Genomic DNA, 25,651 nt, shown 5'->3' with positions numbered 1-25,651 from the left:
TTTTTTTTTGGGGGGGGGGGGGGGGGGTATTTGTAGTTTGGAGAAGGGATGGGATAGGCTACCCTGTTGTTGCTGAGAAACAAATGTGGCAGTTACTGTGTCAGTTTGAGGGGGGTCAGACCGAAATTCTATATTTGTGCCCCTTTGGGACACCCCTCCCTGTATACACACATCATGAAATTAAAGGTTTATGTACAAATACTTTATTGATGAATGTAATCATGTTCTTACATTTTCTATACATCTGCTGAGTACAGCAAGTTAAGAAATTAGTGAAACTCAGTGGCATTCCCATAAGGGCTCCAGTACCACTCTTATCAGTGTTGAATAGCAGGGGGATAGCAAAGAGGAGCCTGTTTAAAATCCTGGTTATGCCGTGAAACGCTTTACAAAAATGATATCACTGAAGCCCCACACTGATTTTCCAGATATCTGTCCTTTGTCTGATTTGCTCTTTGACTTAGCAAATCTGGATAATCAAGGGTCTTGCTATTTTTTATCTTATACTTGTGTTCACTGACTGAAGTCTAAAAACATATCATTTTGAGAAAAAAAAAGCATGAGACAAGGTTATGAAACCTGTAATCCAGAATACACAGAGTGAGGCTACAGATCTAGATGGAAGAACAGGAGGGCAAGTGTGGTTTCAATCCTGGCTTTTTCTGAGCTGATGCCTTGATTCAAATTTGTGTCACAACTGGAGCGCTAAAGTATAGTTTTTTTTATACATTCAATCAAGAACAGTTTTATCATTAATTTCCTTTAAAAAATATAATTATATTTTTGCATGTGGGTACCAAAAAAAGTATCAATTGCTCATATTCACTAAGAGGCCACATATTTGTCTTAAGAAAAAGCCAAAAGCCAGGGAAATTTTAAAACCTAGTTAAAACAGACACGACACTGAATGACTGTTTCCTGGATATTACAGTAAAGTTGAGTATCATAGAGTAATATTGTAATAGCCTTTTTTTAATAAAAGTTGCAAGAAACTCTACAAAATATGTAATGTCATGTGTTGTAGATAATCTACAGTGATTGCCCAGTCTTTGTATATCATACATACAGTATTCTGCTACTTGTCCAACTACATAACATACTATTGCACAGACTATCTAGTCATCCCAGTTGATATTGAATCTTGTTACTCTTGGTTCTGATAATAATATGTTTCTCTGCAACTGTAAGAGAAAACAAATTAATTGCCTTAAAATACAACAATAATTGTATTGGTAGGTTTTAAAAAATGTGCTAAATTTGTGGTTCTAAATCTGCACAAAATCAACTAGAAGGGAAAGCCTAGAAGTATGTGCCTTTAAATGTGACAGTTTATTAGAAATACATAGTATGGGAGTTAAAATCCATAAATCAACCTACTCTCATATTTGTTCCTAATATGCTATATATCTGACCATTTTCTCAAGTACTGTAAGTACTTGTTTCAGTACCCTGAATACTTAAGAAATCATCAAATAGTAAGAAATTAAACAAGAATTATTTCCCACAAATAGTTCAGTATGCGTCTTTCGGTGTAGGACAACGAGAAAGAGTAACTTGTAGGTGTTAAAATGTCCTTATATTCATCCTTACATTTCTTGGGAGTAGGGCGTTCATATGAGAGGTGCTTATTTTGCTCCTTAGGGGGTTCTTATTTCTTATTTAAGCAAAGTGCTTTTATTGGAAGCTGGCCATTAAAACAAGTATTTACAGTTACTTATTTGGTGGAGCTTACCATTTCAATAACTGGTTTTGATGGTGGGTTTTCTTTCATTTCCTCATTGTTATATTCATTATTGACATAATATCCCACACGAACGAACTCTCTTTCCCTGTAGGAACATGTTAGAAGCAGGACAGTGACTCCTAATATGTCCTGATCAAGAATCTTCTTGGGGTCGGGGGGATTAGCCTGAAAAAAGTAACATGACTTCAATGTAAAAAGGTTTTGTACACTACAGAAACATACAGTTACATTTACTTTTTTATCTGAATCAACTGTAAATGTGTTGCTTATTGGAAAATACTAGGTGTAATTTTTAAGTCCATTCTTGGTGTATTGAAGTTTCTAATCATTTTTAACAGAAAATAACCCTACCAGACTTTAAATTCACCAGTCTTCAAAGGAACATGTATGCAACTACTTTCAAGTGTTTGGTCACACAGTTCAAATTTCTGCTGCAAATTAGAAAAGCCTAGCTCAATTGTGTACCATACTAATGGTACATATACTTTTTACAGGTGATCTTATCTTATGGCTAAGGAATCACTACCATGCTAGCAGAGCTTTTTCTTGTTTGTTTCTATCAGTTCCCTTATCCGTGTCCATTCGTTTGTGAAACCTCTGCCGACAGCTGCTATCAAATCCCATTGAGCATGCGCATTAATCACCTCCAAGTTTTTGGAGGTAGTCACATGGTATAACTGATTGTTTTTTATCAGAGGTGTGATAGCTTTTAGGAATTGATTAACACAGTCATGTTTTAAAACAATCAAGCGATCAGATTTCCAGAACTTTTGAAGAGAATGCTCACAACTAATTCGATAGCGGCTGTCGGCAGAGGTTTCTCTTGCGATACAAACAAATGAGAAAGCGAAAGAACAGACTCGGGACACGAATAAGTGAACTGATAGAAACAAACAGGAAGAAAGCTCTGCTAGCAGGGTAAGCAAAAGTTTATTGATCAATATTTAATCAATGTCTGGCTTTTCGTAATTCAAATGATTGGATTTGCAGACAACTGTTTGCGACAAAATTATATTCTTTAGTTGCATTCTTAAGAATCTAGTCGCAAATGTGACCATTTATTCGTATCAATATACGAATAATAATGTAGATAAATATGAAAATCTAACTTGATCTCTCACCTCAAACACAAACATGTGTCTGCCGATGGGTACAGGCCCTACCAGGACTGAGTCCAAGACTTGGTCATAGTCTGAGCATTCCGCTGACCCAACATAGATTATCTTCCAATCCAAGTCTGAGCAGAAAACAGATTATCAGGCCAAAACACAAGGGACCCTCAGGGGAACCCTGATAAATGGGACTCAAACAACCTAAGTCAAACTTGTTTTTCACTTTCCTTGAGGGTTCTTTTTTACCAATTCCATTGTACTTCACTTATTATGTTGTATAAATGATGAATTATTTATACACTCTAACAGGCTTTTTATGTATGGATAATACTTCCACCTCTTGAAGATCTCAATCTAGAGGACACTCTTCTACATGCATCAATTAAACAAATACCACAATCAAAAATGTACAAAGCCATCCATATTTACTTTCCTCATCATGGGTTCTATGGCAAAGACCAGTTTGGATCGCGCGCGTTCATGTACTTAAGTGCTTTACAACGTGTACATGGAAAATACAAAAATATGCCTTTCGGAAATTCATTGTACAGTATCATACTACAACTATTTGTTTTCCTACCGTCTGTTATCTCCTCAGTGCATTCGAACGTCACTTCGAATCTTAACGGCGCTAGAAAGCTAGTAGGATTTTCGTGGACATTCACTGATATCAAATTCACTTTTGCCATTCCAAAACGGACTCAGGTCTCTTCTCGACTCTGAAGAACCCCTATTTTATCTTTTTAACGCGATCCAGTGAAGTTGTATGGTAAATTGAGCGGTTTTTCAGTCGAACAACATAGCTTGCATCAAAATGGCGGCAAGAGTTGTAATCTGGCGGGAAAAACTTGAAAAGCTAAATACGCAAAACGCATGCGCGACGGAGACCCAGACCCAGTCCTCACCATGCCATCACTATCTACACAGGATGCCCATAACTCCGATAAGCTCCGATAAAGAATTTTCACTTACTTTGTGCCCTTGTCTGCTTAGCAGCCGCTCTTCAGAGGCGTAGCCAAAAATACAGTAAATGTATGAAACATTAACTAAAATACAGGAGAAACTGCCTTGAAAGAGACTGTTAAGCCCCCTCCTGTTAAAAATCCTGGCTACGCCGCTGCTCTTATTGCCACGCATTACTTTTTTTTTCTTTACCCACAAAGACCACTAGATGACTGGATGGTACCCTGGGTACTCCAAAACCTCCAAGCTTTACTCGTTTAAATGTAAGGATGGCTGGCCGACTGAGCGATAGTCGGCCCTCGCAAAAGTAATGGAATTGCCCCGCTGGGTGGCGCTTGGGCCCCATTGTATCGTAGAGTTCGCTCGGATAGCGGTGTTGGGGCCAAAATCTCAGGCCTAGCTGTAAATCTTTTAACTGCGCTATGCCTGGACAGGCCCTTACCAAGGGGGGGGTGCGAAATGCGAAAAAGTGGACCTAATTTTTCCGGGAGTGCGGTGGGGGGGATGGGTTTTGAGAGTGATTTCTATGACCACCCCCGAAAAAACAAAAAGGGATTTCCTTATACATTTGCAGTACTTCTACGGGACGTTAATTGTCGGATTTGACTACATACCAGAGTGATCTAGCTTATGCTTTATAACTTTGTCTACAAAAAACACGTCTATTTAGAACCGAAAGTGGACCTTCGGCCCTGCACCCCCCCCCCCCCCCCCCAACTGGGTACGGGCCTGCTGGAGGTATGGCTTATTTTATTTTATTATTTTATATTTATCTCTCCTTCAAGTGTCAGTACTCTTCTATGGCTGTTTTACATACGTTTTTAAACACGGGGTTCCTCTATAAAAGGGAACGCTCCTCCCAGCCCTGGGCTCAAGAACAATCAGTTATCAATCAGCCGTCAATGTGTCAACATGTCAGGATAATTGCTCTGAGCGCTAAATTCAAATTTCAAATCGTTAACCAAATTTAAATATTTGTCCATCTAAAACGGTTTAATTTTTAGTAAAATAATGCTATACCAAGCTGTGCGCACTCTAAAATACGAGCATTTTCATCACAGCGCGATATTAATTTATATAGATGCGTTAGTTTATGGATAGCGCAAAATTTAAAAATTTGAACCGAACACGTGAGTGGAAAGTAAATTACCTTTATCAATCTCTTAAATCAACTGTCTTGTTACCTGTGCAAACATAGTTTTATTCCAACCGACTGAGGCTCAGAGATAAGCAATTTTACAGGAGACTTATAATTTGTGACTGCTGGCTTGGCAGTGTTCTGATTTAATAATTGCGAATTTGAGCCCGGGGCTGGGAGGAGCTTTCCCAGTTTCCCTTTTATAGCGGAACCTCATGTTTAATGTACAACACACAAGAAAATGTTTTTCCTGTTTTTATTTTATATTCGGTTATGATGACTGTCACAAATTTGAGCCTACTTTTTTTCCATTGACTAAACTTGGTCCACAAGTTCTGACTTGTGGTGGCTAATGCATGTTTCCACGAGATTTGCGTTTAGCTGTTAAACTGGACAATCTCGTATAGATATATGTGCTCAAGCAAAAGTTGCCTAAATACTGCCCTGTTTAAGACTCTGTCACGCGTTTACTATTTGGCTGAGACTTGTCAAGCGTACGCCCATGTCGTCACACCCGAAGTTATTGCCGCGACTTGAAGAAAAACGTCCGTCCTACTTCAAGTTTAACTTTGAGAAGAGAATATCAAGTTGCTTAGGAGGTGTCACACGTGCAAAACGCGCATGCACCTTGCTTTTTTTATACAACAAGTTGCGAGAGAATAAGCGTACGTGTGACACTGTCTACAGACGTCGATTTATACTAATTATTGAATATCCTAACCCTTGCCTGTCTAGATTATTGTTAATCTTTCAAAAACCCCCACATAGAGAAAATTCAGGGAAAGCAAGGCATTATGGCTAGACTATTTTTGTTGTTGTATTTGCGTTAGCTTATCGCGTCGTCAGCCCACTGTTATTTTGAAGAATTTCGATACGTTGTTCATGGCATGGTGTGACTTTCATGTGTCACTCTTTTTCTTTTTTCATCTCCATTAGCTTGCGTATCTGAAATATTAAAAAAGTAGTTAGATCAGGTGCCAGATACATTTTTCTTAGGTGCAAAATCAGGGTGAGCTTGGAGTGCGTGGTGCCGCAGATTTTCGCTGTCTAGTTGTACGTTTAGACACCTTACCCCACCTCTAACCTCTCGTAATTACAGATGCTAATCTTACAAGTTATCGTCAGAGAGGGGGAGGGGGGGTCCGGACCCCACCCTATCAATTCGACCCCGGCCGGTAGTTAATTAAGAAAGTGGTTGATTTTGCGGTTTATGGATGAAAACCGATGGACCCAGATGGAGTGACGAAATACCACGCACTTGGCACCCCGGGCACCCCGGTAATAGGAGATATGTGCAGGAATGGTTTCCGTGGCTTAGTATGCCATTTTGACAATCGCCCTGAGAAGTTAGTGAGATACCACTCTGTACACCATCCTTACATTTTCTCTAGATACGTCCTACAATGATTAATTCCCTCGAACCTTGTATTGTGCAAACTGGGCAGGCGTTCCTAGCTGCCCGTCAAGACTCCTGGAGCGCATTCGATGCCTCGGGATCTTGAGATTCGGTCGTACCACGAGTGCCGGCTCCTCTTGGCATTTGAGCGCCTGCGCAGGGCTTTCCTCCAGGACTTTAGGGAGCCCGCGATGCCTCATGGCTGACATGACAGCGGGAAGGGAGCCACGGCGTTGTAGTCTCAGGTGTTGTACGTTCCGTTGCGCAAGGACTGGTGCGTCCTAAAAAAAGCGGGAAATGGCACACTTTGGTTTCCAAAATAAACGAATCTGGTCAACCTTGTCTTTGGGGTCTTTTGGGTAATTTTTTTAATATAGCAACTAGACGCCATAGAAAATTACCCAAGAGACCATAGAACGAGGTTAAGGTGTAGTTGTATGCCTCATTTTGAAAAGCAATTGCGACCAGTGCAATGTCTGAAATTGTTTTTGGGATATGGCAATATAGATTTTAATGAGAATATAAATAAATGTAAATAGCACTTAGATTAGGGTAAAGACACTTGACATTTTAGAGTACTTTAGCCTTTGCCCAGCTAAATTGCGTTTTACATGCTTTTCAACGATTTTATCAAAGCAACCTGAATGATGCGAAACCTCGGTATTGTTGTTTTCAAAACAAAAAGCAAATTAAATAATTAACCTTCAGATTCATGTCACGAAATAAAATGAAAACAATTTTCAAACGGATGCATTTATTTGATATCCGATATAGTTAATTATCTTTCACCCTCTGGCTAGCCCTAGGGAAGCATTTTAATGCAAATTTAAGAATATGTATTATTTTATTCATGTTTTCCTAAGTGCTTCCAATCTCGCGTTTAGTGTAGCCGCAAAGACATTGAAATGGCTAAATGGAGGACTAAATATTAAATAAAATAGCATTTCTAATAAAAGTGGCTGCAAAGGGTGGCAAGCTATGTTCACACCCTCAAGGTGCATATTAGGTAAAACGACACAACGCAAAGTACCAATTTTTTGTGTGCTTGTTTACCTTTTAACAAAGGAGACTGACGGATACCGTGTGCGGGAGTGATGATGCAGACCGAGAGCACGGGAATGGGTAAAGGGAATAGAGGGTTCGCAGTATCGGGGATATACCATTTGACGGAGGTAGAGAGTAAAGATCGTCGTTTGAGGTGGTCATGTTTTCGAGGTCGGATGCAAAGGGCCCACTGTGTGATGGAAGGGCTAGGAGTGGAATGGTCATGAGGGGTCGGATGCGAATGGTTTACTTAATGTCGCTTTCTGGATGGAGTGAATAAGATTGGGTGGAGTGCTCTGGTATGTTCAGTTCTCCAGGTCATTTTAGTTCAATTCTTCAGTTCAGTTCAAGGAAAAATAAAAGCCTTACCTGAGGTTGCGCAGGGTGCAGACTTCTGATGCGTTCGCCATGTGGCTCTGACCTGTTACTGGAACACGAACTTGACACACTGCATTCTTCGTCATCAGACCTCACGATGGCCGGTACATGGTCTCCGTATCTGCTGCTATCCCTGGACCGAGGACTGACTTGCTGACAAAGCGAGGGCAATTTGACTCTGCCGCCTCCACTTGACCCCGAGACTCTAGGGGTGGAAGGGCGACTAGAGTGAGCGCTGGAATCGCGGCTAGGACAACGTACATCACTGATAGAACGCGACGTCTCCCATTGACTATTCAGCCGCTTGACCATTTGAGGGTTTATCATTCCATCCGACGCTCTTCTCATCAAATTCAATTTACGAAATTGCGGGTGTAGATCTAGTACTTCGTCGCCTCCTAGAGAGAGCTGTTCAACTGTCGATGCCGGCGAGAACGGCCGCTGAACGGCGGTCGAGTCGAATGACTCTCTGACGGTGTTTCGAGCAAGTAAATAGTTCTGCCGTTCACTGCTATCGAAGCATAATGGGATATCGTCTGTTGACAAGGACTTGGAAGCCGTAGGGTCGCCATGTAGTCCAGGATACTCTGATGGTACCTCGAAATTACAGTTGATATCTTTGTGTCTTTGCAACTTATGATGTATTTTTGGGATCCTCGATTGTTCATGAATGAGTTCATTGTAGATGGCGCTACCTGGGGGCAGGTTTGCGCTTGATTCGTCTTCGTTATCATCTGCCTGGATACATTCCTGTAAATTGTAAAATTCTCGATAAATGGTTTTCTTTGACCTAAACATGTCGACAGCGCGAACAAATATCAGCGCTTGGATCCCTTTAGTTTACGATTTACTTATCGCGTCCTATTTAACTGTGCTAGTATAGAGATGGATCTATGAGGAAGAAACAAGAATGAGATCTCAAGACGAAATGCGTACCAGCTATCCAATCATACCCACACAGGCCGGTCATGTGATCTCGGCCGCTTGTTTACGTACCTTTTCTCTTTCTCCCTACTGATAACCCGAGCTCGGCACTATCGTTACGCCTACGCCAGTATTTTGCGCGTAAAGATTGATAGCTTTGCGCTCTTAATTACATTAGTGACAACATTATTCGTGTTGAATCCAATTGTGTGTGCGTTTGATGGCGACAGATATTTTTAGTTTTCCTGTGATGAGTTATAAAGACGGTCAATCGGCTTAGACACTTTAAGAGATGCTATAATAAGAATCAAGGCTAGACAATAGCTTACGCTGAATAAGCTATGCTTTTTTTCAATATTTGAGTTATTTGTTTTTTACAGGATTTATCAGAAACTTATATTAGATATTATACGTATCAGAAACTTTTATTAGCTACATCAAAAACTTACATTAGAAGCAAAAAAAAAAGGAGAAAGGAGAATAGTAGGAAAGATGACACTTTCTACAAGGGAAAATTGTGTCTTGTTTTCTTGCTACCTATTCCCGCTTGATTCGCTAACTACTATGATATGAAAGAGAGTCGATTGTTTAGTTAGTTTGTGTCCAGCCTCCAATATCACCGTAGGGGATAGAATCATGGCTCCGTGAAACAATGCGTGCAGCAAATGATATTCTCATACGTCAATTCCTTGCATCTGTGCATCACAGGCCTATGCAAGCAGCACCGTCTGTCAGGTAAATCCTCAACAGCCGGAAGTGACGCAAATTTTTGCTGTAAATTCGTCCCGAACTGAATAAAATGTTTCTAACTTTAGCGCAAAATGTTTCTTGCATTCTCACGATTCACACTTTTTTTCCGGCCGCGATGTTGGATTTAACGATTTTACTGCGATAACGATTTTACTGCGTTTTTTGTTGTTGTTGTTTAATTGTTTTTTAAACCCCTAATGATAGGATGTTTTCGACTCTCGAAACATTTCAAAACATGTTGTGTAATCAGGCCCGTAGCCAGGATTTTGAGCGGGGTGGTTCGTTTTTCCATTTCAGTGGACCAAATTTCCGGTATACCCCTCTCCTCGCTTTATTACATTAGGTAACCAATCTCGTATTTTAAATGTTATTAATAGGGAGCTTTTTAACATATAGCGATAATAATAAAGATAATTATATTGATGTGCACTGTATATCTCAGCCAAACGTTATATAGCTATGTTTGTTCTAAGCGGACCTTCGTCCGAACCCCCTAAACCACCCCCTGGCTACGGGCCTGGTAATCAGGCCTTAAACAAGGACCCGATTATGATTATAGTACAGTTAGTAAAAACAGCGACTGAAGTCAGCCTTTCGTACCTTTACTCGAACGGTTCAACACTACGATTGTTTTTGCCAGAGCCCGCGCATGCGCATACATTATTCAGCACTGTCCGCTGACCCACGAGCGAGAAATCAAACTGTGACGTCATAAAAAGGTGGCTGCGCAGCCCAAAGACGCCTTGGAAAGAGGTTAGCCCGAGATTACCTACAGACCTTGTTTAGAATCCTGATATTATAAAAAAAAAAACTTAAGAAGGCACTATTTGGAAAATAAAGTAGGTTGCTGTTGAAATATTTGTGAACAAAACACGCAAACTAGGGATAAAGGAGTTATAGTCCGGGAAAACGGAATTAATGGAACGGTATTTGGGGACCGACGGAAAAACGGGAAGCAGAAGTGGCTGGGGAAACTGGATTCCGACAATTCCGTCATCTCAATAGACACACTTCATTATATGTTTGGTACTGACCTCATATTCATTGGCTCCATAAAATGTCCCATGTTTCATAGCAGAATGCACCCCTTCAAGCCAGCGGTTCACCATAGGTACCACAGACTCCAGGGCATCTCTCTGCGTCATGACGCCTGGCTTGTAGTTTCACGCTACACGGATGGCGTGAGAATGGGTCACGCTCTGAAATGGGGGATAAATGACAAATGAATGTTTAATGGTTTGAAAATAAAACTTTAGAAGGTAAGTCGTTGTGCCTCGAAATGAACCAAAACCTAAAATGGGTCTTGTTCAGCGATTGAGGGCCTAAAAATAAACTAAGCTTCCACCGTTCACGCTGCTGTCACGTCTAAAGCGACTTGCGTGCTGACCATCTCGGTTAGCATCACAGAAAGTCTAACATTACTCGAGCAGACACCCAGCTCGAGTAACTAAGCGAAACCTTCAGACTCCAGATGCAAAACTTAACCTCCCACGCCAAACAACACCGGTGCAGCGTGCTCTTTGAAGTCTCAATTAAACCGATGGACTAAGCGCGAAAAACGCCGCGAGGAAAACCCATAAGGACGTGTGTTATTGGGATTTTTATGCATAATGTGCAATAAAGCATAGAACTCAGCTAGCTTCGAATAATTGTTGCAAACAGTATGAAATAAAAAGACAAGCGCCGCCAGGAGTCGAATGGTTAAAAACACTTCCTTCCCGAACATAATTATAACTATAACACCATATCAAATCATGGATTCTTCTAGATCCAAAGCACAAACTAATATTGTCTGGGTTAAAAATGTTTAAAAAAAACTAGAAGCGTGTAAAAAGGTGGAAAGGAGTGAAAAGAGCATTTTAGTATGCAGGCAGGTGATCATGTTACGCACTTGTACCTAGTCGAAACTTTGGCGACAGCGCTTCGCCAAATGCATTTGATCTAATGAAATGAAAGAACAAGTCGATTTTCCTACTCTATTTGAAAAAAGGGGAAATAGCAGAATATACATTTTTCCAGGCTGGAAACAAACAACTTTTATAGCACGTACCTGTACCTTACTTGATTTCAGAAGCTTTTTTTTAAGAGCCATTTGATCGTCCGTCTAGTTTGTGTCAAAATGCAATTATGATAAACGATAAAAACCTTTATCCGTTACAAACAGCAGCTAACAGCAGCAAAGAAAACAGCGACTTGTTCAAATTTCCGATAATAACTTACAGACCGGCCACTACCCACAGAAACGAAAGAGCGTTAGAGAGCAAACCCATCTTGTTAGATCTCCGCATTTTTGTGATATGGTTTCTTTTGTACGCACCTTATTTCTCGCGCGTCTTATTTTCGAAATAAGAGTACTGCGAGCCATAATGGAAATTCAGGTAGTGGTATATAAGATTAGATCTCTTCTGTATCAGAAAGAATCAAATTAAAGTGGAGAAACAGAAAGAATCCAAATAAACTGGAGGAATCAATTTAGATGCATCTGAATATTACAGACGGGAGAGATGTCGTTTTTGTTGATGAGGAATCTCATTGCATATGCGCATACTTCGCGGCCGGAAGATCATAAAATTAACTCTGTTATAACCATGTTTCCGGTATGTTTTTCAAAACATCTTGTTTGGCGCACTTCCTACGGTTAAAATGTAAACAAAAACAAAAAAGAAAGTGTGAAAAAAAAGCGTTTTTGTTTATATTAAGACTTGAGATACCGCTAGATCAAACGAATCTATCAGCCTTCTACAAAGCATTATAAAAAAGTACATGCATTTAATTCTATTGCCAATATAAACAATCAATTACCCCTAATGGCGTTTAAGGGATTATAGGGGAATTATAAGGTGAATCTAAACTTGATGTGTTTTGTACTTCAACTCAGTTTGATGCTCAACCAGAATTATTTTGCGAGGACTTGTAGAAAGTAGAAGGGAAAAACAAGTGCTTTGTAAGCATCTATAAAATCAATCATGACACGCAAAACTTTCTATTCTTTTTGTGTCGTTGCAATCAGATTTCATAACGCTATACAACATAGAACTTACAACTACATGTAAATATGATTATTGTGTTTTAAAGGGGTCAAGTATAGGGGATCCTAATTGAAAGCGCTATTCCACGTTAGGGCAAGTACGACAAGCTTCGGAGAAATAAGAACCGGTGCTTTTTGGTGATGACTTTTAAACGAACCACCAAGCCACATCGTAACGAATACATAGTTAGATAATTTCTTTTAATTTAGGTTTCTTGGCAATTCAGAGAAAGACCTTAAATATTCATCCTTGTTGCTATCTGCATCGAAGTTATACATCACAAATTTACTTAGTGTTATAGAAAGTTTAAAACATGTCATTACTACTGGAAACAGCAAAAGTTGGTCGCGAGATGTCGCAAGATAAAGTGACGCGCGAAAGAGAAATCGGGGTACATTTTGTGCGAAGGTGCGAAGTTTGCATGCTAGCGACGGTTACACTTCTACGTCAATAAATAAATCAAACAGTCTCCCAACATCTACCTTTGACTTCTATATATTTGCTGTATAACACGAGTAAAACATACCTGCTCCCACATAACTGCTGGCCCAAAGCCGTCCGAGATTTTATTGCGGTATGCTAGTCAGCAAGTCGATCTCCCTTTGCGCTGTGTAAATCCACTTTCTCGTCAAAACAACGCGAACATGCGTGCGAGCTCGCCTTGTTCGTTTGAGGCAGTCCAGATCCGTGTGAAGCAGTTAAAGTTATTAGACCTAAGCAACTAGTTCCTAGGGAAACAAAACCACTGAGGCCCCAAGCGATCTGGCGAAGGAGTGCTTTGCATTCTTTCCATTCGATCCGACCGGATCTATCCATCCCACATCCCATCCAATACCAGTGATAAAGACAAAATGCTAAATAAACACACTATTAAGGTCTGTCTAGTTTTCAATACTCATATCTAATCAACCACGGCATCAATAAAAAAAAGCTTTTGAAAGTTTATTACAAGTAATATTCAAATGTCCCGTTGTGTTGTGATGTGGTATATTGTGTTAACGTCTTTGTTTATATTTATCTCTTTGCTGTTCAAAAAACATAAAGCGATTTCTTAGCGATAAAATCTCACACATCCGTAAGCACTTCTAATGCCTTTGAATATCTTGAGACACAGCTAAAGAATGTAACTAAACAATGTAAAACAATTATTATCGAAGATAATTGTCGTAAAAAGACAGGATGATGGATGGTGAAGCTCTATATTCATTTATTTTGAAAAATTCGAATTTTTGTGAAGAATCAACACAGAAATGTGGTTGCACTCATATGGTAAACATGAGTGGGCGAAAGACTAAAATGCGTTAAAATGCGTATAACTTCGATAAAAATGATATAGCGGGAAAATATAAGTAATAAGGATTATTCAAAGGAAACCGCGAGGACATATGAACACATCAAGGGTTCGTGCAGAAACTCACCGGTTTTTTCTATAAGTACTATAAGGGACAATGTTAAAAGCTGATTTCGAATAATTTATAGGAATCCACAAATCGTTGCGCTTTAAAATGCATCCCTTAAAATGTGGTGTTTGCCAATCGGATGTTGCTTGTCAGGCTTAAAACGGTGCGGTTAGCTGAGAGTTAGAATACCTAGTTATTGAATTGCATGTTATTCTTTTGACGTTTGTTATTGTCTGCCTGTTATTAGCAATAATATACCGCTGTTTGCAAAACGATAAAGTCACTGCTTTCTGTCCCGGCGTAGGTGACTCTAGTTTCTTACCCCCCCGGGGGGGGGGGGGGGGGGGGGGGGGGGTAGGGTGATAGGGTTGCTCGTCGAAAAATTCGAAAAATACCCTCTAAAAAATACCTGCACGACCGCAAATTGCTTCCCTAAACAATACCTCAGGAGCCTTAAAAATACCATTTCCAAGAGGAAAGCTTATTTTTTTCTCGGATACCCCATACCCCATAAAAAATACCTGACCCCTAAAAAATACGACGAGCATCCCTATCAGGTGGACATGGGAAGAACCCCCTCCGGGTATCTTAAATAAGGAAGGTTTTTGTCCCTGGGAGTACTTGTCACGAATATCGTGATAATTAAAATCCCCGAACATTCTTTCCACAGTCGTGGGGGCAAGGGAGAGCAGGATTTTTACTAAAGACATATAGAAAAATAGGATAGCGTCTGTCCCCGAAGCAAATAAAATAAATATTTAAGTCTTGCCTAGTCTGCTTCATGCAGCAGCCGCTTTTAGTGTCATGCACGAAGGCAGTTTTACACTTTTGACTATGTTCTGCACTGGAGTTTTTACGGTACTCAATGAATTGGGAATCCTTGTCGCTAACACTGGTAGTTGTGCAAGTCTCGCTCCATTTGTCTGCAGGATTTTGGAAAGGTCAGAAGCAGTTCTAGTTTTTTTTATATACTGAGTGTGACGTTTGTGTGCAAGGAACGTCACTCAAGATGATGCAATCTGTCATGCCTCCTCCTCCAGTCACATTTAAAAAAAACATTTTCCCATGAAACACGGGCTACAAAGCACCGTGAAAAGGAAGAGCAGGCTGAAATATCCTTCCTAGTTCACAGGCGTTTACCCGGTGTTTTTCGGGGAGAGGGCGGGGAAAGGGAAGTAAAGATCTTGACCTTTCGCGCCGCCAGAACAAAATATGATGGCCTAACGAAACCAACCTAACGAAAAATACGGGTAAAACTAAAGAAAAGGGTTCAAATCAACAAAATGATCAAAAGTGAGGGCCTCAGCTAAAAAAATGCAGGTCACTCTTCCTCAGTCCCTCCCGGCCTGCTACGATAGAAAGTGGATTGGCTGCAAAATGATTTCATTCATCAAATTTGATAGACCGTCAAACCCTTTCCCGCACACAAGGCTGAAGAATATAGCTTCCTGAAAATGCTTTTATGCGCTGAGTTCACCCTTCCCACAAAGGTATTTTACAAGGAAAAGAATACAGTCATTGATTACTGAACTTCCTTATTTATTTTTTGATCATGGTACTATGAAGTTAGTATCCAGACATTCTAGTACTGCAATTTATGAGAAGCAAAATTGAAAAATGTTATAAAAGGTGTACAAACAAGCACTACCACTATGATTTCCACTAAATGTCTTCTGACACATACGGGGATATACAGTTAAGGTGATAAAATTAGAGGGTCGTGTGAGATACGTGAGACCTCGCGCCAACCGCTAGCAGAAATTACAGATCCATCGGCCTAGTGAAAATCTTGGTAACGTATAACTGTTAGTAGAAGATCTGCCGAGAAATTAAGTCTCGCAAGATCTGTTACAGTTCTAAGGCTGATTCGATAGTAGACGTTAATTTCAAGTTCAAATATTGTACGTCTTAAGGGTGCGTTAGCTCGAGAGTGTGTTTATTTGGAGTCAAAATAAGCCCATATCGTACAAGACCTAAATTTACTTGGGGTAGTAGTGAAGTAACAGTATCTACAACAGGGAGAAACATATAGCACAACAGAAAATAAGTAGACTTGGAAAAGAAAGCAGAGTGGATTTGCGCATCATCTTTTGATTCAATTTCCGCTAAAAGGCTGCCACCAATCTCCGCTGTCTTCCGAAAATCAATTTACTCCGACACGGTACTAAACGCACCCCTAAAAAATAAGATATTACATAATGCGTTCAGGATCATTGAACATATTATATTTGCTTTTTGCTATAAAATATCTTGTCCAATGCTTCATTCTTCAATATTAACTTATTTAAACTGCAATATAAATCTTCCTAATCCTTTCAAAACAATAATTGAAGATTTCATATTCATATTTTTATAAACAAATTGACTTCGGTAATACATTATGGTTTATCTTACATCGCTATTTATCTAGGTTGCTCATTGGTCGGCTGCGAGTCTAGAGTCTAGTATCTTCGCTATCTAGTGTACAGCTTACATCTTGAACGTTTTGGGGTTTTCGAACAACAGCTTCATATTCTTGACAATACCAGGAGGAGGACTTGTGTTTTCTTCAATGGGAGCTTAAGGTGAAAAATAAATATTATAAAAAAATGGCATGAAAAATGTAGTTAATAGTAAAAATTGGGAGGTAGCCACAGGCCGGTAGCCAGGATTTTGAGCGCTTAGGGAGCTCGACCTAGCGAGCAGTGGAACTCAATTTTCCTTTAATAGAGCGGACCTTCCAGTCGAGTGGGGTGGTTCTTCCAAACCCCCCGAACCCCCCCCCCCCCCCCCCTGGCTACGGGCGTGAGACATCCTCCTTGCAGCCTGTATTACGAGAGCACAGATGCAACGTGTACGAGTCGAAGGCATAGAGGGCGTATCTAGCCTGCGCGAATCCGGGATCCGGTCGAAAAGTATTGTATTACCAGTGGTAAAGCTCGCGTTTACCGGATGTACGCAGGCTAGGGCGTATCAGGCATCTGCCATACGACTCATGTCTAACCACGGAGCACAGCTTAGATCGAAATTGTTGTTTTTTGTTGAGGGAGCAAAACAGGGGAATCCGGAGAAAAATCCCTCGGAGCATTGGCAAGTAAAAACAAATTCAACTCCCGTCAGAACCAGGAACGAACCCTGAACGCAGTGGTGAGAGGCACAGGTACTACAGAGCGACCGGGAAACCTGTGGTGAGAGGCACAGGTACTACAGAGCCACGCCCTGCCGACTGCGCTACCTATGCTCATTAATACTAACTAGTAAACGACATTTTAGCAATTCAAGGGTAATTGGAAAAATAGTTTTAACGCATTAACATTCAGCACATTAGCTCAAAACTCTATCATCTACACTGGGGGACCTAGAGTAGGCTGAAATGTGATCAACACCTTAACGTATCTGGGAATTCTCAACAGATTTAGGGGCAGAGAGTGTTTCCCCTTTTGTAAGCGACCTTGGGTTTCTTTATTTTTCATTTTGCCTTCGCGTACCACATATCCTACCTGTGTGGAGGGCAGCAGAGCTGAGAAGCGGCTCGCCGTGCTCGAAGATCTCCCGGAAACGTCTCACAGAAACTGGACTCTTGCTCCCTGAAAAGATAAATCCAAGACATCTTTTTATTAATGCATAATCACAAGGGAGGATCTATAGTCATTTATGACATTTAAATCATCATCATTACTATCGTCTATTGCTTTCTATTAAAGAAAGTCGTCGACGCACCTGATATATCCTTAGGGTAAACAGCTTTAGGTGTGTCGTCCGTGTGGTCTTCAAACAATCTCCCGAGCTCCTTCACATTCTTTTCACCAGTCAATTTTTCTACTTAAAAAAGGTTCAAAAGTAAGCGCTTGATGTAACGGATAGGTAATATATATTTTAGTAACATCGCGTATTTACTTTTCGACAGTATTTGATTAATACGAGTGATGAGCGGACGATCACTAGAATCTCTCTCTTTTTACCTTTTACACCATAACGACATTTGAGTATGTTATATGAAAATCATCGGGTACAGCCACATTTGTGACTCTGTTGGATGGCAATTGACGGAGATATGAGCGGTGGGTGGACGATCACTGGTTTTTGCCTCTCCTGGTTTCGTAGCTTTCTAATAAGGTTAAAAAGTAACGTGAAGTGTACGAACCCCATTAACAACTGCGTATAATAGAATGCGTGAATCGGGTGAATGTCCATTGTCGGATGTGATTGGTAAGCGGATGATCCCTGGGACTGGTTTGGTTGTCATCTTCCAGCTACATGAAAAGAATGTGACCATCATTGCGCGGATGTGAAGATGTGATCTGGTACACGACTGGGTTAATGGCGATTTACCTCCAGCCTCATCACCAATGATGACCTGCACCTTGCTGGTATAAGGAGGAGACCCTACTGTCGATGATTCTGTCTCTTCTTCGTCCTCTGTTCTGGTTGGCTCAGAAATCTCTGTTTCTGATACTTCTTCCTCCTCATGTGTTGGTCTTTCAGCGTCTAACCGCTCATCCTTTTCTTCTTTAATAAATTCTCCTTCCACTTGTCTATCCTCATCAACTTCACCAATTCCTTCTGCTTTATCGTTAAACTGGCCTTCTACAGATTCTTGCTCCGCATCAGTAGCAGCCTCTCCAATAGGCATGGCTTCATCTGGAATATTTTCTACAGCTGTTATCTTCGGCTCAATTTCCTCCTCTTTGTCCATATCGTCATCAGGTACTACCTCGGATGGCTCGGCCTGTTTAACCGACACATCATCTTCTTTGGTTGCTTCAGTTTCTTCTTCCCGTGTTTCGGCTTCCTCAACGGGTGCTTCTTTTTCCGCCGGTGATTCAGCTTCTTCTGCTTGTACCTCAGCCTCTTCAACCGGTCTCTCAGTCTCTTTAACTGGTGCTTCGGCTTCTTGAACCGATGGTCCAGCCTCCTCAATCGGTTTTTCTGCTGGTGCTTCATCCTCTTCAAAATGTGCTTCAGTCTCTTCAACCGGTGCTTTGGCTTCTTGAACCAATTCTTCAGCGTCCTCAACCGGTCCTTCGGTATCTTCTGCCTGTGTTTCAGCCTCTTCTATTGGCACCTCAGCCTCTTCAACTGATGCTACGGCCTCTTCAACCGGTGCTTCGACTTCTTCAACCGGAGCTTCAACCTCTTCTTCTGGTGCCTCAGCCTCCTCAACCGATGATTCGACCCTTTCCGGTGCTTCAGCCTCTTCAATAGGTGCTTCGGTTATTTCAACCGATGCTTTAGCCTCCTTTACCGGTTCTTCTGTCTCTACAACTGGTGCTTCGGCCTCTTCAAACGATGCTTCAGCCTCCTTAACCGGTTCTTCTGTCTCTTCATCCGCTGCTTCGGCTTCTTCAAACGATGTTTCAGCGTTTTCAACCGGTCCTTCGGTATCTACTGGCTGTGTTTTAGCCTTTTCTATCGGCACCTCAGCCTCTTCCACTGATGCCGCGGCTTCTTCCATCGGTGCTTCGACGTCTTCAACCGTAGCTTCAACCTCTTCTTCCGGTGCTTCAGCCTCCTCAATAGGTGCTTCAACCTTTTTATCCGGTGATTCAGCCTCTTCGATAGGTGTTTCACCTAGTGCTTCGGCCTCCTCAACCGGTGCTTCGGTCTCTTCTGCGGGTGTTCGTGCCTCTTCTATCGGCACCTTAACCTCTTCAGCTGGTATCTCGGCCTCTTCAACCGCTGCTTCGTTTTCAACGGGATCTTCAGCCTCTTCTTCCAGTACTTCAGCCTCCTCAACCGGTGACTCGGTTTCTTCAACTGATGCCTCTGCCTGCTCCATCTTCACTACCAGAGTTTCAGCCTTTTCAACCGATGCGTCTGCCTCTTCTGAAGTTCCTTTGGTATCTTCTGCCTGTGTTTCAGCATCTTCCATCGGTACTTTAGCCTCTTCCACTGATGCCGCGGCTTTTTCAACCGGTGCTTCGACTTCTTCAACCTGAGCTCCAACCTCTTCTTCTGGTTCTTCAGCCTCCTTGAGCAGTGATTCGACCTCTTCTCCCGGTTCTTCAGCCTCTTCAATAGATGCTTCGACTTTTTCTGCCGGCACCTTATCCTCAGCTTCCTCAACCGATGTTTCAGCTTCCTCAACCGATGTTACAGCCTCTTCTATCGCCATCCCAGCTTCTTCAGTCGGCACGTCGGAACCCTCAGCCGGTGCCTCAGCTCCTTTTTCTGGTACCTCAGCCTCTTCAACCGGTACCTCAGCTTCTTCAACCGGTACCTCAGCTTCTTCAATTGATGACTTAGCCTCTTCAACAGGTGCTTCAGCCTCATGAGCCGGTGCTTCGGCTTCTTCAACCGATGCTTCAGCCTCATCGACCGGTACTTCGGCCTCTTCAACTGATGCTTCAGCCTTCTCAACAAGTACTTCACTTTCTTCTACCGGTGCTTCAGCCTCTCCAACTGGTGCTTCAACTTCTTTAACCGGCGCATCGACTTCTTTGCTTTGAGCTTCAACCTCTTTTGCCCTTTCAATCGGTGCTTCGATCTCTTCAACCGTTGCTTCAGCTTTTTTAACCGATGCTTCAGCCTCTTGAATCGGCGCTTTATCTTCTTCTACCTTAGTCTCTTCCACCAGTGTTTCAGCTTCTTCTTCTAGCGCTTTCTCTTCCCCAGCCACTTTCGCCTGCGCCTCAGCCTCGTCAATCGGTACTTCAGCCTTTTCTTCCTGTGTTTCATCCTCGTCTTTTGGATCTTCAGCTTTTTCATTCAGTGCTTCTGGTTCTTCAAAAGCATCATCTTCTACTGGTGCTTCAGCCTCTTTAACTGCTACCTCAGGCTCTGCAGCTGGTGATTCTGCTTCTTCTGTTGATGTATCAGCATCCTCTATCGGTACTTCAGCCGTTGCTTCAGCCTCTTCAACCTTTTCTGTTGGGGATTCTGTTTGAGTCTCCTCTTCTTCGGCTTCCACCTTATCAACCTTGGCCTCGATCGCTTCCGCTTGAGCCTCCGCTTCATCGGATTTAGCCTCTTCGATCTTAGCCTTGTCAGCTTTCTCTTCGTCAGCGTGAACCTCGACCACTTCAGGTTCGGTCTCAATCATTTCAGCCTGTTCTTCAACCTGTCCAGTCTCTGCTTCGACTTCCTCGGATTCTTTCAATTCTTTTGTTTTTGTTTCGACCTTCTCACCCTTTGTATCAACTTCGTCAGATTCCATATCGGCTTCTTTCGTTGGAGCCTTGCCCGTTATTGTTTTGCTTTCTTCTTCTGCATCACTTTTCTCAATTTCAACCTGTGTGCCGACCTCTCTTTTACCCTGTTCACTCTGTTGACTTTCACTGTCGACTTGTGGCTCAGTTGCATCACGCCCCTCCTTCCCTGGATGTTGCAGACAATTTATGTGCAATAAAGTAACACAAGTCTTCAATAAATAATAAAATACAAACAAATAATGACAAGACTTTCGATTATATTGATTTTAAAATTCTAATTTTTTAGCTTCGAAAATTATGAGAACGTAGTTGATCTTGCATTATTTGAAGATGCATCCCCTCCCTCGAACAAGCTTTTAGATGATTGCTTATCCCGATATGAGGTCCATGATAATTGATTTCATCTTACCTTTGTCGTCCTCAAGGATGTCATCAAGGCCTTGCTTAGCATCTTCATTAAGGTCTTGCTCTTCCCCTTCAGTGTTCTCGAACGATACATACACTTTGGGAAGCTTTTCACCTTTTCTCTTTCTACGCTCTTCAGTTGCTTCCTCTTCCTCTTTCTCCTCTCCATCGTTCTCTTTATTGTCGTCATCGTCTAGCGATTCCTCGGATTCTTGTGCAACGTTTTCCTCTCCATCACTCTTGCCATATGTAGCGGCACTGGGGGTTCCTTCAGAATCACTTGTCGTACACTCTGATTTTAGTGCGTCTTCTTTTGTCGGCGTTTCTTCTCTCTGCTCATAATTGTCAGCTTCTGTATCTGGTTTGTCCTCAGGAAGCTCATCGACCGCTTCTTGTTCACCATTCTCTGTTTCGTCGACACGAATTCCATCGGATTCCGGCATCTCGAATTCGGGGACATCGTCCTCCTCGATAGTGACCTTTTCCTCGCTACCACTGTCACTTTCTGGTGATTCCCTGACAGACGCCGTCTCGGATTCTGGTCGACTGGAGCCGATATTTACAGATAATGATCCCGTGGATGAATCAACCTCCTCGTCATTATCGTCATTTTGCCGTTCGTCTTGTTGATCATCTGACTTCTCCACAAAAGAATCTTTTGTTTCTGTCTGTACGTCCTCTTCAAAAGCACGTGTTTTATTGGTCTCTGTAAGGTCTGTGTTTGCTGGGTCAGTTCTAGTAATCGTTTCTTGTGTACTTGAGTCGTTCATGATCTCTGTGGCGTCGTCAAAACGTACGCGTCTGACCTCCGCCTGTTCCTGTTCAGACAAAGTCGTGTCATCAGTGTGGACACCATTAGCGTAACTATGTATTCGTCCGGTGTCGTCTGTCTGGCCATCCGCGACGTCGTCTTTTAGGCGCGACTGCTCCTCGTCGTATTCTGTGTCGCTGTCTGGGGAACGTTTTGTCTCGTTTGCTATGAAAGGTTCTTGTAGTTGCTCTTGAAGGTTGTGCTCATCGGCCCCATCTCCCTTCTCTCGGAGCGTGGGCTCACACATGTTCTGTCGAAAATAAAACAATGTGTTGGTCTAGCTTAAACACCGACATCAGTACTTTACAGCGGGTTCAAGATTCTGCGAACTCCTGCCGAGGATCAAACAACTTAATCGCTCTTTGGTTGCTGTCATTAAGAATCCTTGGAGCGTTTCTATTGGTCAGAAACTAAAATGGTATTTCCAATCACGCCATCTCTCCGTGAGGCGCTAACCAATAAAAAACCATTCCGTTATGTTATTCCGCCATAGTTTGAATGACGGAAACCGAAGAGCGGTGTAGCAGTTCCAAATTATTAACGAGAGTTCGCATAGTTTTGAAAATCGCAGTGATAAATAAGTTGCGCATCGAATTTTTCCTTTCTCATGCTAACGGTGCGAAACTCCATGGATTTATACTTGAAAAACCATCTATGAGTTTTCAAGTATATTAAAGAGCACTTCTCTGACGCACCTTTGATTTTGTTTTCACTCAATATTGAAAGACAACTTATGTGAGGGAATTTCGAAATAACCATCTAAAAAGAAATAAGCATACTTCCTGTAGAAGTATGTAGACAGACAAAAGGGCGGCTCCCAGAAACCCTTTAAGGTAATGGCCAAGAGAGCTACGGAAACAGATCTTTCTGGCTCCCGTTAGGAATGAGGCTCTTCAAATGAAGAAATTCTGCTCTAATGAGTCGAAATGAGAGATCTTGAAATATACGTCCAAATTAAACGGTATCATTAGTATAAACTATTTATTATTGATCCCTCAAGACTTAATGGTATATAATTTGTGACACTTTGTTTATATCACCTTTTTATATTGAGTATACTTAACAATTATACCATTTCCATTGAGGTGGATAGTGGCGAAATATCTACCGAGAGTTGAAGGCTCGAGGTAGATATTTTTAAAGGTAATAAGTCTGAAGACAAATGGGAAGTTTCCAGAATAAAATATCCAAAGGCAGCGCGGGTTGCAATATTCCCGTTTATTGCATTTTACACTATTAATTAATATAATAAATAGATAAACCATAATACTAAATGCTGGTGGCAATAAACGCATCAGACACGAACATCTTTTAAAACCCGATTCAATATCAACAACTTTTTCGTTTTCGGGGTTCGTTTTTCACGCCAAAATGCAATAGTGGTTAACACAATTTTTTTAGTCGTGTCAGCTAGTTTGAAGTGGGTAGGTTCTTTTGACTGATAACATTTTGCAACGCATTACATTTACCTCTGATCATATGAGAAAAGAATGTGATTTGCGTCGATAATGGAGAGTTTCCTGACAAGTGTGAAGTAGCGTAGAGGTATTATGATAAAAAAAGTTCGACACATACTTTACAAACTTCTCGATGATAACGAAAAGATATATGATGCACAAGAGAAATGTGGATCAGGGCATCCAAAACCCTCATATCAAAATAGAATTCTCGCTTTTTGAAGCTCTTAAAGTCATGCTGAAATGCAACACTTCACAATAAGAGACTGAATTTTTCATGAAAGAGCAAATGACTGGAAAGCTGAAAAAAAAAATGAAAATCTATAAATACGGAACTTCTGCAATATTACCATCAACAAGCAATCCAAAAAAGTAGACTTCACATCCACAAAATAATTTTCATCATGATTTCTTTTACGTTCTCAGGTTGGCTCAGACGGGTTTTTTAATGCAACCTCACTTAACGTTCAAAATGCCTAATGCCTCAGCATATTTTGCGTATTTTGATACTTTGTGGTGATTTTTTAAAACGGCAAAATAAATAGAAAACGGCCACTAGAAAACATGGTAGGTATAAATAGTCTCTATCGGAAACCGAAATCAAATCTTCCCATTTTCAGTCAGTTTCCGAGTTAATATTAAGGGCTTTGTAAAAGTTTTATTACTCTAGTCTTACCTCTGTTTCTGACATTACTGAAGAAAGTAGAAGTATTCGCCCTGTACAATAAAAACCGGTGTCATATTCCAATACATTGTACGTAAAGAGGTGTTGAGTTATTCTCAAGATGAATAAACGGAATCACGAATGGTATAACAAGTTACGGTTTTAATACACTTTTTAGGAAATATTTTTACTTCGATTTAAATACACAAGAAAATTTGTTCTGGAAGAACACAAAATAATACAAAAAAATATAAAAATGTTACGACTTATAATTTGCAGGGCCGGCCAGGTGCATGACCTCAGGAGACAGAACGATTCTTAAAACGCTCAGACGAATGTGTTTCTTTTTTGGTTATCACAAGATCAAAGCCAGTAAAACCCACCAGTAATCACGAATCCGGGAAAAATCACAGCAGATTTGCTTTTAACTGTGCTTCAGCGGTTTGAGTTTAAGCTCTCTCAGCGATATGTTCAGTGATCTGCCGACCACGTGTCTACAATCGCTTTCAGTTCTTTTGTTTCGGTGTAAGCTCTGCATGCATATGGCCTTACCCAAAGGCTCTCAAGGAACCAGCGAGTTTGCAAATTCCCCGCAAAATAAAGGGAAAAGGAAGACTACTAAAATGATTTTACAATCTCTTAATTTTCCACTATTACAATAGGTTTTTTTACGGTAAAAATAATTGCGCGCTTGACTTGACTCCTAATGATAAACTTCAAATGGGAAAATAAAATATGAACATTTGATCAATAGCTTACAGTAGCACTCAAAAGCAATAGCTCACTATAATCACGCGTGTCGAATAAAGAAAGATGATATTATGTGTAAGATGCGTCAAAAGCTTTTTCAACTTACCTTTCGCACTGTTGCTGCGTTCAAGCTGTCAAAATGACTCGTCTGCTTTGCTCTTAAACACGATTTAAATACAGATCACACTAGCCATATTCGGCGAGTCAAAAACCCCGAGGACTTATCTTCAGCCAATCACAAGCGTCGTGGCTTTTCCCTTAGACAATCAAGTCAAAACAGGCTCTTATTGTCCGTTAGACGAGTCGATTCCTCGAGCTTCAGATTGCTCAGTTTTCCATTCTTCTTTTTGTGAAGGAATCACTCCATTTTGTCACATGTAGGCAAGGGGAATAAATGCTATAGATGAAAATCGAAGTGCCCTCCAGATCGATTATTCACAAGTTACAACATAATGTATTTCCCGGAAATCAAATATTCAAGAAAAAGGAACTATTCCTTTGCCCGCGGCTTGTTGTTTTTAAAGTGAATTGTGAAGAGCGATTTGGTACATTGTTT

General features: G+C 41.2%; 3 protein-coding genes across 7 annotated transcripts; all 3 read right to left on the bottom strand.

Annotated features, from left to right (window-relative positions):
- Nucleotides 1-187: 187 nt before the first annotated feature.
- Nucleotides 188-3,716, bottom strand: LOC5520299 (histone chaperone ASF1B). The gene is made up of 4 exons (XM_001640185.3): nt 3,437-3,716; nt 2,866-2,981; nt 1,733-1,909; nt 188-1,181 (listed from the first exon to the last, which is right to left on the bottom strand). Exons 1-4 carry the CDS (start codon nt 3,543-3,545, stop codon nt 1,116-1,118), a joined length of 468 nt encoding a protein of 155 aa, XP_001640235.1. The 5' UTR covers nt 3,546-3,716; the 3' UTR covers nt 188-1,115.
- A 1,483-nt stretch (nt 3,717-5,199) lies between these two features.
- LOC116603767 lies at nt 5,200-13,372 on the bottom strand. Of its 3 annotated transcripts, none has more exons than XM_032365458.2 (5): nt 13,005-13,372; nt 10,484-10,648; nt 7,767-8,525; nt 6,380-6,634; nt 5,200-5,902 (listed from the first exon to the last, which is right to left on the bottom strand). In XM_032365458.2, exons 2-5 carry the CDS (start codon nt 10,592-10,594, stop codon nt 5,864-5,866), a joined length of 1,164 nt encoding a protein of 387 aa, XP_032221349.2. In that variant the 5' UTR covers nt 10,595-10,648; nt 13,005-13,372; the 3' UTR covers nt 5,200-5,863. The 3 variants fall into 3 exon arrangements, with proteins under 3 accessions (XP_032221349.2, XP_032221350.2, XP_032221351.2); XM_032365459.2 differs by lacking the exon at nt 13,005-13,372 and adding an exon at nt 11,767-11,949; XM_032365460.2 differs by lacking the exon at nt 13,005-13,372 and adding an exon at nt 11,500-11,755.
- Nucleotides 13,373-15,400: 2,028 nt separating this feature from the next.
- LOC116603729 (probable serine/threonine-protein kinase kinX) lies at nt 15,401-25,338 on the bottom strand. Of its 3 annotated transcripts, none has more exons than XM_048728432.1 (7): nt 25,202-25,338; nt 24,358-24,398; nt 21,418-22,474; nt 18,190-21,174; nt 17,578-17,679; nt 17,358-17,444; nt 15,401-16,436 (listed from the first exon to the last, which is right to left on the bottom strand). In XM_048728432.1, the coding sequence occupies exons 2-7, from the start codon at nt 24,370-24,372 to the stop codon at nt 16,348-16,350; spliced, it is 4,335 nt and encodes a 1,444-aa protein (XP_048584389.1). In that variant the 5' UTR covers nt 24,373-24,398; nt 25,202-25,338; the 3' UTR covers nt 15,401-16,347. The 3 variants fall into 3 exon arrangements, with proteins under 3 accessions (XP_048584389.1, XP_048584391.1, XP_048584390.1); XM_048728434.1 differs by having other exon boundaries at nt 17,578-17,676; XM_048728433.1 differs by lacking the exon at nt 25,202-25,338 and adding an exon at nt 24,729-25,046.
- Nucleotides 25,339-25,651: the final 313 nt, after the last annotated feature.

Source organism: Nematostella vectensis, chromosome 1 (assembly GCF_932526225.1).
Source record: "Nematostella vectensis chromosome 1, jaNemVect1.1, whole genome shotgun sequence".
Lineage (NCBI taxonomy): Eukaryota > Metazoa > Cnidaria > Anthozoa > Actiniaria > Edwardsiidae > Nematostella > Nematostella vectensis.
The sequence above is the reverse complement of the archived record's forward strand: the minus strand, read 5'-3'. Positions and strand labels throughout refer to the sequence as shown.

Excerpts from the sequence above, each read along its gene's own strand:
- LOC5520299 (XM_001640185.3), bottom strand. The coding sequence starts at position 3,545 with ATGGCAAAAGTGAATTTGATATCAGTGAATGTCCACGAAAATCCTACT. Across the intron at positions 2,982-3,436 it reads CACTGAGGAGATAACAGACG|ACTTGGATTGGAAGATAATC; the intron begins GTAGGAAAACAA and ends TTTTCTGCTCAG. Across the intron at positions 1,182-1,732 it reads CAAAACCAGTTATTGAAATG|TTGCAGAGAAACATATTATT; the intron begins GTAAGCTCCACC and ends TTTCTCTTACAG.
- LOC116603767 (XM_032365458.2), bottom strand. The coding sequence starts at position 10,594 with ATGACGCAGAGAGATGCCCTGGAGTCTGTGGTACCTATGGTGAACCGC. Across the intron at positions 8,526-10,483 it reads ATGGAGCCAATGAATATGAG|GAATGTATCCAGGCAGATGA; the intron begins GTCAGTACCAAA and ends TACAATTTACAG. Across the intron at positions 5,903-6,379 it reads CCCAGTTTGCACAATACAAG|ATACGCAAGCTAATGGAGAT; the intron begins GTTCGAGGGAAT and ends TTAATATTTCAG.
- LOC116603729 (XM_048728432.1), bottom strand. Across the intron at positions 21,175-21,417 it reads CATCCTTGAGGACGACAAAG|GGAAGGAGGGGCGTGATGCA; the intron begins GTAAGATGAAAT and ends TGCAACATCCAG. Across the intron at positions 17,445-17,577 it reads TTACCCTAAGGATATATCAG|GGAGCAAGAGTCCAGTTTCT; the intron begins GTGCGTCGACGA and ends TTATCTTTTCAG.